This window comes from Corvus brachyrhynchos, unplaced genomic scaffold, assembly GCF_000691975.1.
Source record: "Corvus brachyrhynchos isolate BGI_N302 unplaced genomic scaffold, ASM69197v1 scaffold116, whole genome shotgun sequence".
Taxonomy (NCBI): domain Eukaryota; kingdom Metazoa; phylum Chordata; class Aves; order Passeriformes; family Corvidae; genus Corvus; species Corvus brachyrhynchos.
In genome coordinates, this window is record NW_008240221.1 from 16160276 (window position 1) to 16172840 (window position 12565).

The 12565-nt window shown below is 42.4% G+C and overlaps 1 protein-coding gene across 1 annotated transcript in view; it reads right to left on the reverse strand.

The window, feature by feature from the left end:
• Positions 1 to 12565, reverse strand: part of PKHD1 (polycystic kidney and hepatic disease 1 (autosomal recessive)) — a 237153-nt gene that overhangs the window by 94826 nt on the left and 129762 nt on the right. The window contains exons 48-50 of the mRNA XM_017745072.1: positions 9720 to 9897; positions 8903 to 9098; positions 1 to 47 (exon numbers count right to left, since the gene is read on the reverse strand). The exon at positions 1 to 47 is cut by the window's left edge and continues 16 nt beyond it. Of these exons, the coding sequence (XP_017600561.1) occupies positions 1 to 47; positions 8903 to 9098; positions 9720 to 9897 (421 nt within the window). The remainder of the gene's footprint in view (positions 48 to 8902; positions 9099 to 9719; positions 9898 to 12565) is intronic.

Consider the following 12565-nt stretch of genomic DNA (forward strand, 5'->3'; position numbering starts at 1 on the left):
TCTTTCCTTCTCTTTCAGTGTGACCTGAATTAAGTCAGCTCCTGTGACTGAACACAGAGAATTTTAGGGAGTTACAGCAAGGCCTTTCAAATTAACACACAAAAAAATTATTAGATCAATTGCTACCCATGAATTCCTGACAACATCATACATTTCTTACAAAAACATTTTTTTAAGAGCAACTGTACATGTTTTCTAAGCATTTTTTGTCCTTTTTTGTACTTTGAGAAAGGATTAAACAAACACACTTTAATTTACAGATATGGAAGGTCTCAAGACAACTCATTAGAAACAGCTAAAAAGAAAACATTCAACAATCGGAAATTCTAGGCTGGAACTCGAATCTCATTTATCCCACTATAAATCCACAGCAGTTCCACTCACACAAGTGATATCACACCATTGAATGCATAATGTATTGACTGGCTCAAACAGCGAATTACAGCTTTTGTTTTGTAGTTCGATTTTGATTTTTTTTTTTTTTTGCTCCCAAAATCTGCTATCTGAAAGAGATGCTTTAATTAGTCAGACTTTATAGACTGTAGACAGGGACCCTGTGTTCTCTGCTGTGAAAAGGGGTCAGCAGCAATTATCACAGTGGTAACCTTTGTGCCCATGTATTGTCAGCAGGAGAAGGGCCAGGATAATGCAAATCAAAGAGGAGCAGGAGAAAGCTGCTTCAGACCCTGCTAAAATCCCACCTCCTCTTCATCTTCAGTGGCATACAAAGGCACTTCCTTTCAGTCACCAGACTGGAACAACTGTAGGTTAAAATAGAAACACTCTGACAAACAAATAAATCTCCTATCCTCTGTCCAGCCCCTTATGGTGACCCTAAAGTGTTGTTGGAAGATTTTTTGGGGGGGGAAAGAATAATTGTATCAATGAAGCCATTGTCAGAACTTTCCTCAGTTCCAGAACATGCCTGGAACTTTCCTCTGTGTGTGTCAACCCACCGATGGGATTTCATGCCATATTGTAATTTACTTATTTTATCTTTAAACAAGTCTCTGTACTTTTAAATTGTGAAGCCCATCCTTCCCTACTTCCCTCCTTTTCTCCCAGTGCAACTGAGCAAATTTAAAATAACTGAGGTTCATTAATTTTAAGTGTTCAATAAATTAGTATGAATAATCAAAAAACTTGATTCTTTCTGATAATTACTATTTGATGTCAGTTGAAAGCACTCGATTGAGTTAGCAGCATATGCTCCTATGCCAAATGAGGCTTCCATAATTAAATAGAAACTGATTCCATGAGGTTTTTCTCATGTCTGATTAATTAGTAATCAGGTGCCTCAGCCCTGTTCTTCAGTGACACCTTCTCTCCCAATGGTAGCCAGGATCTGATCCATAAATCAGTCAAGTCAATCTGCCCCAAACCATCACACAGAGCTCACACTGAACAGCATCATGCCTTGAGTGGCCACGAGGTGAACATTTGAGGGGAAAATATGACATGAAACTGCTAATTTAAAGTCTCTGACACGGCTCTTGTGGCTTTCAGACAATATATCTGTGCACACTTCTATGGTTATGGTGCTTTTTCATCTCACCTACACGGGGTAAACCAAGTGCCAAAGCTGATAGGCTTAGGAAAAACAAGACAACCAAGCCTTGACACTATCCTTTTTTTCCTTTTTTGCCTAAATATATTTTGTGAGGTTTGTTGGGGTTGGTTTTTTCTTTTTTTTTTTTGCTTACTTTTGCAGGCACTAGAGTGAAATAATCTAATTAAAGATGTTTGTATTGTTCAGAGAAAAGCTGTTCTAATTAAATCCTGAGGGGACATAAAACTTGATCAATATGGTGCATAAACCTCATAAAGGGGTTCAATCCCCTTACACAGGGAAGAAAGGAACCATTGAGACTTAATTCAGCACTGAGCTTTATCTTTGCCTTGTCCAGAGTCAGGGCAATAATAAAAGTTTCTCGTAGCTGAAGTGTCATCCCACCACAGAGCATGACAACTCAAACCATTGTGAGTTATTTATACCCTTCACATGAGCATAGGAATCAGGGACAGAATTCTCCTCAGAATTCTCAAAGTCCTTGTAACTTCCACAATTATTAATATCAATTTATGTAAAGTGCAACAGTTGTGAATCAGCGGTGTTTTGTTGCTTTTTCCCACTCCTAAAAACTGATCAAGAAAGATAAAGGCGTTGGGATTAATCAAGGCTGCAGTGACACAGTCCTTCTGGTGGTTTTGTTTTGCTGCTGAGTACGTTATCACTGGGTTTTCCAGGACAGGAAGAGATACAGGCACTACAGATGAAGGACGCCATTAGTAAACATTGAATTAAGGTGACTCTTGGCAAAATGTAGTTATAAGGCTCCAGGGTTTAGTTGTATAAAACCTTTATAAGGCTCATCAATTTTCTGCCTTATTACGGCTCCTCCTGGATGTTTGGGCTGTGAATCATAAATATAGGCCTTCTGGATGATACTCCTGGTAACTTTCTCCTGGTTCAGGGCTCCTTGAGTGAACATGAAGGAGGAGCAACTCAGTCTTTTATCAGCTTTGCAGTGACTCGGAATTTTGCCTGTGGATATTAGGAAGGGCTGAAACTAGGATAAATGGCTCCAATAGCCTGACTTACAAATAACAAGCAGCTCCATGCTATTTAATATCAATTGAGCTAACATCCATCACCGGGAAATCAAAACTTTTTAGACAGCACAATCAACAACACAGTGAGACACACCTCCAGAAACTGGAGAACCTGGGAGAGGGTGTTTCGTCATCCTCTGTGAGGATCTGTTATGGGAGATACCTGGAAATATGATATCATGGGGGCACCGAAGTAAGGAGAAGAGGTGTAGAAAACCATTTTATATGCATATAAATAGATAGATACAATTATATATATACATATATATGTATATATATATATATGGGTTGATGGACACAGATTCTTGCTTACAGCAGATTGTCATTTCCATAAAGTTCCTCCTGCAGACATCACATAGTCAAAAAATCAACCCTGGCAGGATTAAAAGGGCATTTCATAATCTCATTTCTGCAACTGCTACAATCTCTGGTTTCTCTGCTTCCATGCCAGAAGGACACGAGCTCACCCACCCTCCTGGTTGTTTTGTCTCTTCGTGTCTATTACAAAAACTGAGCAACTGAGGGTGCTGGCAGGGCTCAGCCTGGAGAAAAGGAGTCCCAGGGAGGACCTCGATCTTCTCTACAACTCCCTGGAAGGAGGTTGTACCCAGGTGGGAGTCGGTCTCTTCTCCCAGGTAATTAGCAACATGACAAGAGGAAATGGTCTCAAGCTAAGCCCGGGGAGGTGCAGGTTGGACATCAGGAAGAATTTCCTTTTGGAAAGGGTGGTTAAGCACTGCTACAGAGTGTCCAGGGAGTTTGTAGAGTCACCACTCCTGGAACTGCTAAAAAAATTACTGGATGCAGCACCCTCTGCTCTGGTCTGGGTGACAAGGTGGGGATCAGTCACAGGTTGGGCTCAGTGACCTTGCAGGTCTTTTCCAACTTTAAACATTTCATTATTCTGTGATTACAAGGGCCACTTCTTTGCTGAAAACTGACTTTCATATCATGGAGGCCACTGAGTAGCCCCCACCTGGTCAACTGGCCCTCTGAAACAACTGGTATGGGTGAGTGTTATCTGGCTGGAAGAAAAGACTCATCCCTGTACAATCAGTCCTCTGTAAAGAATTAACTCCATTCTTCATGTCTTTCTCCTAGGATTCTCCTTTACCCCCAAGCAATAGGGCTGCAGAAAATATCTGTGTTTATTTATTTTCTGTATTTTAATATTAGAAACAAATATTCTTAAGAGAGTTTTTCCTCCTATACAAAGCAATTACAGAAACCCACAGAGCCTAATGGAAGTGAGATCATTCTTTAGGAATCTAGAAAAGACAATAAGTGTAATCAAATTATTTTTTTAAGAACTATGGAAATTGTAAACCTGCTTCTGACACAGCAGTAACGAGGTTGAGCCTCAGGCCCTCTTAACAATTCACACATGAGTAGCTTGAGCAAAGTCAGCAGGATGACCCATCTCCATAAAAGTTGTGTCTACTGAAAAATGTATTTGGGATAAATAAAAATTTGATAATCCTTTCAGTGATGTTTTCAATAATGTTTCTGTCTAGCACTTCAATTTTAGGAAAAAAAAAAAAGAGCCGAGAGAAATCTGGAGGTGAAGGAAGCCAACACTTTGTTTCATTCCAAAAGAAAATGGTTTAAACATTTCAAAAGTGAACAAAAAGGAAACAACATCTCTCTGGTTTTTAGCCAGTTCCAGTATTGCCCAGAGTCCTTAACCAAGGAGCAGTACCACACTGTGGCACCATATGCTGAAATTTGTAACAGACTTAAAAAGCTCATAATGTTATTATTGCAATTTACAAAGGATATTTCTCCTAAAAATATCCCAGATGTCCCAGTGGGATGTTTTTTTCCACCACCCTTGTTACAATAAGTGGGGTTTTTTTGATTCAGCATGGTCATATCATGTTTCACTCTCCTGAAACGTGGTTGAGCCAAGCCCATGAGTGTTCCAGAGTCACACCACAATTGCAGGCCCACAGTGACCTTTGAGGGTCATTTCTCTTAAGACACAGGGTGTCCCAGAGAAAATCAGAGTGATACTATGAATCATGTCAAAGCAAAGCTGGTGATGTAGAAATGACTGGCACGGGATGTTTCAAGCTCTCTGTCTCTGCTTCACCCAGCATCCTGCAGGGACATGTGGTAATCAGTCCTTCGATGCAGATTCCTTTAAAATGGTCTGAAAAGGTGATTTTCAAAGGGCTTAGAGGCTGGTTAACAGAGTTTCATGTATGTAGGTAGCAGTGACTATCTTTGTTAATAGGATCATTGCCCACATAACAGAAACATTCTCCATTAGTTCTCCCTCCATTCAGCACCCCCTGCATTCTCCTGCTCCCAAGCCTCATTTACAGAACTCCAGCCATCAGTGCAACTTAACTCCTTTAATCCCCTCCATACGGTCTATTTTCTTGCCTTTTGTGTTAGACAGACCTTTTTTTCTCCCCCAAAGATAAACAAACACTTGCAGGACGCCAGGCAATTTTGGATGGAAGAGGGCACGGAGAAAGCCTGAGCCCAATGCAAACTTCTGGCCAAGGTGGCTTCATTCAGCTGCCTGCTTCGTTTGAATAACAATATCTTCTCAGTCACGGGGTTTTCCCTCCCCTTCTCCCCCTTTTCTCCCCCATGCAGGCCTGAGTAAAAGGCTGTGTGAATTCAGGAGCCTGCTCGTGAATGAGCTGGCATCTGATCCGTATTTACCAACGTTAATTTTGGATGTAATGCACCCCTGCCACTTCCCCACAGTTTGCCCTAAAAGGCTTTCTGAGAGGCACAAAAGCAGAGGGTCAAAAGTGAGTTGACCCCTGCCAGAATGTACAATTATTGCAAAGAGGTGGTACACCAGCAGCTGTCGAAACCCCACCGAAGTGCTTCCAAAAGTTGGAGGATGACTAATAGGCTGGAGCTCTCCCCTCCGCCCCGCGAGAGCCGCCGACTTTGGGCAGGAAGAATTATGGCCCTCCCGAGCAGCTGCAATAATTGTCTTGCCATTGTCCCCCAGCCCTCCCTCCGCCACCCCCTACAAGTGGCCATTGTCGCCGCGGAGTCAAGTGATTATATGCTTGGGCTGATGCTGTTTGCGCCCAGCTGCCCGAGCGCTGACACACGAGCCGGGAGAGGGGGGACCCGCGTCTGCTAGACGGGGCTGCGACATACCAGACCTTTTACATAAGTCAAACAGGAACAAATGACTCTTTATCAGCCCCTTCTCCCTTTGAAGTGGCGGCTGCTTATAGACCCTTACAGCTTTTCCTCCTTAGCCCGAGCAAACATCCTCCTTTTGATATGCTACATGCTCATTATCTCTGCCCCATTTAATGATTTTTGATTGAAGGGTGGCAGCGCAGTTGCCAAGAGGGTAGTTAAAGAGGCTCCACGCAGTCAGGACAACAAGAAAGGCTTTCCTTGTGCAGCAGCCTAAATTTGGAGTTTCTTAACAGTGTGTTCTTGTTCTTAGCAGCAGATAAGGGCTGAGCGTGAAATTCTTAATTAAGCAGTAAATAGAGAGTGGGGTGTCAGCAGATGCAGCCTGTAGCCATGGAGACCAAGTCTGATGAAGGAGGGAGCTAAGACTCAACGCCGGCCCCGGGCTCGGGCATGACTGACAGCTGAAGAATCCGACAAAGCTTGTAAACGGGATTAATTAGTTGGCTAATTATTTCATATAGTTAAATGTAAATAAAATATTAAAAAAAAAAAGTTCTTAAAAAGCCAACTTGCAGAGTTATGTGGGAAGATGTTCTGCAGGCCAGACCTTCAAGCCTTGTCCTCTCCGGGTCGGTGGGTGGACTGGTGGGGTTTTAAGGCCAGAAGGGACTATTGTGGCAGCTTTCTCTGACCTCCTACGGGGCATGAATCTCGCCTCATGAGGTTTCTAATAGCTTCTCGCAGAGCTGGAGCATATTTCCCTGAAAAGATGGCCAAGCATCATCTAAGGACCCTGAGTGATGGAAAGTCCACCACATGCCATGAGTCTGCTCTGCTGGCTAATTAACCTCACCCTCTCAGCCTGCACAGCGGAGAGGAGAGAAATTAAATCTCACACAAGGGCCAGGAATCTGCTTGCTTTGTTTCAAACTTTCACCCTACACTGACAGCTTAGATATTAGGTACCCGACACTGAATTATTGATCTTACTCCTGTAAAAGTCCTAGCAGAAAATGTTCACAGCATGAATTATACATGTTAGGTGTTTTCATAAATTTCCCCTCGTGTACTTTGGATGATTGTTTCTCTCTCTGTTAAATGAGGAGACACAACAAGCTCTTCACGTAATAAAAATCAAGATGAAAGTAAGGCAAGAGAAGGACAAGAAAGTATCTGTGATGCAAGAGGGACATATGCCGGTCAGATCACTTCTGTCCCAGTCTTCCCAAGACTGTCATCTCCTCTGTTTTCAACAGCAGAGGCCAAGATACTGATGCCATCCTCTGAGCTTGCCCATGCTGCTCTGACAGTTCAATTCAGCATATGCAAACTGAAAAGCAGTCAACTCCTATACTTGAAAGAACAAATTTATACTGTTAGTAAACTGAAATAATAAAACATTTTTGTTCTTTCAGTAAATACTTGACATGGTCTCTGGCACGGCTTAGACACAACAGTTAAATTTATAGTAGCCAATCTATACCTGAACTGTATTTAAACAGGGCCAGGACACAGAATTAAGACCAGGTCCCTAATAAACTACATGGTTATAATGCTGGCCAAATTCCTGGCACAGCTTTGGCCCAGACCAGGCAGACTCCCCAGCAGAGTTTGGGATTTAGCACGGGACAGGGATCTTTTCTAGTTTGAAGCCTGGGTGCGTCCAGGCCCTTTTGAGAGCTAAAATGTTAAACACAAGCTGTGGTGTGGCAGTTGCTGAAGGACCAGGGGTGGACACAGCAAGTGTGATCTGATTGAGGGGAAGGTCCGGGCTTTCCCATTTTTCACAAATGTACACTGGTTGGTTTTCACTGTTGCTAGACCAAGCTAGGTGGATTGCCTGCCCTCATTCCAGGTGTGTTTTCCTCTCCAATGATTGTTCTAAAGACATCCTACATGAGAGAGTCTTTTGCATCTCATCTCAATAGTGCAAAATCAAGGGAAATTCATTAAATTTAATGGATTAAAAAAGTGATAAAAAATCTGTTATTATGAAAATTATCATCTTTTCTTTTTCCCTATATGAGTCATAAAGGACAAGCCAATCTTCTCAAAGACACCAAAATATATTTGTGATTCCTGGTTCTGCTGTTGTTAATAAAGGCAACAATCATTATCTTGCCTTTGGCACATAGAGCGTAGACATTTATAAAATTATTTGCTTGAGAATGGGAATTATGGAAAAGATCCATTTCTTCAAAAAAAAAATGACCACCACACTCCATGATCTCATGTACAAGGTCACATACTCAAATGCAAAGGCCTGTGATGTCTTCGGAAGTTTTCAGTCCTTGGAAAAATTCTCTCCCAATACTTCTATTGCCTTCAGAGGGCTCAGCCTAGAAAGATGACCATGATTTATTAATGATACCTGTGATATAGGACCAGATGACAGCAAAGGTCATTAGTGGAATTTAATGCCTTTACCACTCCAAAAATCCAATTCAAATACTGATGCCTTTTCCTGGTCTTAAAATCAAGAGTCAAACACAGTTAGAAGGGAAAAAGGGATTTTACCTTGGTATTTATTTTAAAGATCCTTAGGTGCACTACGTTCAGGTCAAATGCACCTCCATGCACACCACAATGCACACCCCCAAAAGATCTGGTATAACATTACAGGCCTTACTAATTAGCATATCTATCAAAGATTCCCCAATGAGAGGCTCAAATGAGCCCCCATCCCCAAGGAGCCTTCCCCTGGATGGTTCTATCTCAGTTTACAGAATGTGTTCTGGAGAGGACCTTGGGGTCTGGGCTACACTGATCCCTAACTACGAAGCCTCTAAGATGTTGAGTGTCCTAGCTTGACAAACAAGTCCAAGAATGTAGGCAAAAAGCACTGAGGGTACAGAAGTTGTACAAAGGTATAAAAGGAGTATAAAAGAAAAGGCAAAAAATCATCATGGCATCAATACAACTGATGTCACATCACCCACTATTTATGACACATTCCTTTTGTTGATAGGTCAGGCATCAGATAGATCAGTTAGGGATGGACCTGATGTGCACTTACCTATTTGATAAACCTTTTGAAGGACCTCTCACTTATTGAAAGGCCATTGGAAGCTGGCCTTGAGTAGATCTGGGGTTTAAATTAAAAAGACATCAGCTCTGTCACCATTCTTATCAAAAATGTGCATTGCAACCCTGATACTGCACTTACCCAAATAGGTGAACTTCCCCAGTTTGCTGTCAAGATGCCAATCACAGCTCCTGTGGTGTCTGTACGAAGGTAGCAATTGGAGTGGCTGTCCCCTCCTTGTCCCACAGGATACCATGGCCTCCAGATGGGAAGGAAGATCCTTGTGTTCCAGCAGCAGGTAATTCCCAGCCTTGAAGTTGCTAAATGTCACTGAGTACTAGAGAAGAGGGAACCAAAAGAAGCATGTCTGGGTCTGTGATTAGAGCTCCATGGAGTTCAACTTAAAGGGCAGAGAGGATGGTTCTCCTCAGAGGCAACGTGTATTGAAAACATGAAAAGAGATGTAAAACCAAGCAGAAGGTAAATGCAGAAAAAATCAACTCCCCACATCACCTTTGAAAGGTTCAAAGGAACAATATGTTCTGAAAGATGTGTTTCGACATATCTTAAAGCAGTAAAAATCCTGTTGTTTCCTGAGGACCACACTGAAATTTCACCAAAGATATCCATAATCATCAGGCATCCAAGGTCATGTGGGATGGGGCTTGGAGCAACCTCGTCTAGTGGAAGACATCCCTGCCCATGGCAGGGAGTGGAACTGGATGAGCTGTAAGGTCTGTTCCAACCCAAACCATTCCACAATTCCATGACCTTCCTGGTCCAGGTTACTACTGAGAGCTTCAGGGACTAGGTCATCTTATCTAATCTTATAAATACAGAGAGACTTTCTCAGTGCACTTAACTAATTTTTTTTTTTCTCTCTGCTCACCCAAAGAGATTAAAGTGTGATTGTCTTTTCCAGATATAATTTTGAAATTATAAAATCTTCCTGTGTTACCTGGAGCCGTTTGCTGGCCAAAGGGTTGTCAAATGTCAATGTGTAAGTCTCTTTATCCAAGAGAAGAGCCATCCAGCCATACAGGTTTGATAAAGTATCAGGGACATAATTGACTGTGTTTGTCTTATTCCTACTGTCAGTCACACTTAAATTATAAGGAATGTCTGGAGCCTCTTTTCTGCAGGAAAAAAAAAAGTAATTACATTTTTACATTGAACTCTGTCATTTTGCAACCTATAGAGTTCTAGAATTAAAGTAGCTGTGCTGGATGTCCCTCACAATGTGTTTACATTTTTGTAATTCTTTACAAATATCATAAGAAACAATATTTTCCCCCAAGTGCTGTAAAAAGAGAGAAAAAGAGAGACACAGCATGTAGGAATAAAGGAAGAGGAAGAGTGCAGAGAAGTGGTAACAGCCAAGGTACCAACTTCTACATTGCCAAAGTATTTTCCCTCCACCGGACTCATGGGCCTCAGGTTCAACTTTTAGGATCTTCATTAAGTTTGGTGGAGCCTTCTTATTAGCCTCATCCCAGGCTGGGTGGGGTCTGGAGCAACCTGGTCTAGTGGAAGGTGTCCCTGCCCATGGCAAGGCATTGGAATGAGGTCTAGAATCCCTTCCAACCCAAACCATTCTGTGGTTCTGCGATTACTCACTCCCTTTTGATTGGTTAAAAGTTTCAAAAAAAATCCTATGTAATTCGAAGGGCTGCTCTTTGCCTGCAGTTTGTAGCTAGGGCTGCTGCAGAATGATTAAATCCTTCACAAAATGGGTGAACTTTTACTACAGCAGTTCTTCTGAGCATCCAAATGAGAAGTCAACCCCCTTTTTCACCAGAACTTTGCACTAATTCCTGCCCTACCTAGTCAGAGGAAAAAATATCCTTCCTGAACAGATCAACATTAGCACTGATATCATGAGTGGTCGTAAACCCTTTAGATTTAAGGTCTCTGTAGACTCCTCTCAGTTTTGGCATTTGAGCTGACACTAAGCTTAAAAAAACCTCCTCTTTTAAGCATTCCTTGAATATTTTTTTCTCAATATTTGAAGCGTTACCTTACAACTACACATCTTAGCAGATTATCCAACCTCTCAGACTAGATATGGCTTACTAACCCAAGACAGACAGTGCTAAAACTCATGTCATCCTGCAATTTGCCTGTATTTGCAATTTTTGGTTGGTTTGTTGCTTTTTTCCCCCCTAGTGCTTTGGAGATGATGCAAAATCACCGAAGCAGTTATCCCAGATATATTTTTCTTTCTTTTTTTAAAATCAATTCAGTGATTTTTACTTTTTTTTGTTTGTTTTTCTAGAGTCTGTCACTTAGGCAAAGCACTTTCTGGTTACCCAGAAACATTCAGCTGAGAAACAGCAACAGCAAAGCGAAGTGTGAATCAGCAAAGAATCACTCAACCAGAAGATATTGGCAGACCAATGAAACTGGAAGGAGTTTATAAGGCTTAAACAGCTTTCGTACCACTAATAAACCTCCTCTTATGGGCATTAACTGGACCAGGATATTAGGCTGCTAATTAAGCAAGTAAATGACAACAAACACATTATTGCCACAGTTATCAGCACCTGCACAGGTATTCAGGAGAACATTTCTAGCAGCAGAACACCACACATAATGCAGAGAAACATTAAACTCTCTTACACATCAGAAGGTGCCTTATTGACCTGCAAAGATGCCCAGTGTCACAAGTGACAGAGACTCTGAGCCATCCTCTCTGAAGACTAAATTCACATGGTTTTACTCTTTATTCATTTTAATTTTCATTGCTGGAGGATTCTGGTGAGAACAGCTTGAATCACCTTTATTGGGAGACTCTCCCCAGTACTTCCAGGAGAAGTAAAGACAGAGAAGAAAGCCTGGAAGGGGCAATCCTGCTGGGATACAAGTCTAACCTGTCAGAAAGTTAGGTGGCAATGCCATACCAGCCATGTAGATCCAATAGCTAGTGAATGGGAATGGGAATTCACTAACTAGTGAATTAACTGTGAATCCATTTATGTTGGAGACCAATATTGAGACGACCCCAAATAAATATCTTAAACTATACAACAAGCTTCCAAATGGCTGCAGTTAAATGAAATATGTCTTTTCCTGCATTTCTACTTATAGCAGACAAGGTATAGAATCATAGAATCATTTAGGTCAGAAAAGACCTCTGAGATCATTGAGTTCAACCATTAACCCAACACTACCAAGGCCACCTCTAAACCATGCCCCCAAGGGCCACATTTACATGTATTTTAAATTCCTCCAGGCATGATGACTCCACTACTGCCTCCTTTTCCATGATGAAATTCTTCCTAGTATTCAATCTAAACCTCTCCAGGTGCACCTTGAGGCCATTTACTCTTGTCCTGTCCCCATTCCCTGGGAGCAGAGCCTGACCACTGGCTGCCCCCTCCTGTCAGGGAGTTGTGCAGAGCCACAAGGTCCCCCCTGAGCCTCCTTTTCTCCAGGCTGAGCCCCTTTCCCAGCTCCCTCAGCTGCTCCTGGTGCTCCAGCCCCTTCCCCAGCTCCGTTCCCTTCCCTGGACATTCTCCAGCCCCTTCAGGTCTCTCCTGTCAGGAGGGTCCCAGAGCTGCCCCCAGCACTGGAGGTGCCCCAGCAGTGCCAGCACAGGGGACGGGCACTGCCTGGGTCCTAGTGGACACACCAGAGCTGGGACAGCCCAGGTGCCATTGGCCTCTTGCCCACCTGGGCACACCTGGCTCATGTTCAGTTGAAAGCTTGCTGATGACCCAGGAAGGCAAAGAATCAGAAGATACCTTATGGCCTGGAATCTCTAAGGTTTTCTTGACCTGGAATGTTTTGTCCTTGTCTTTTACA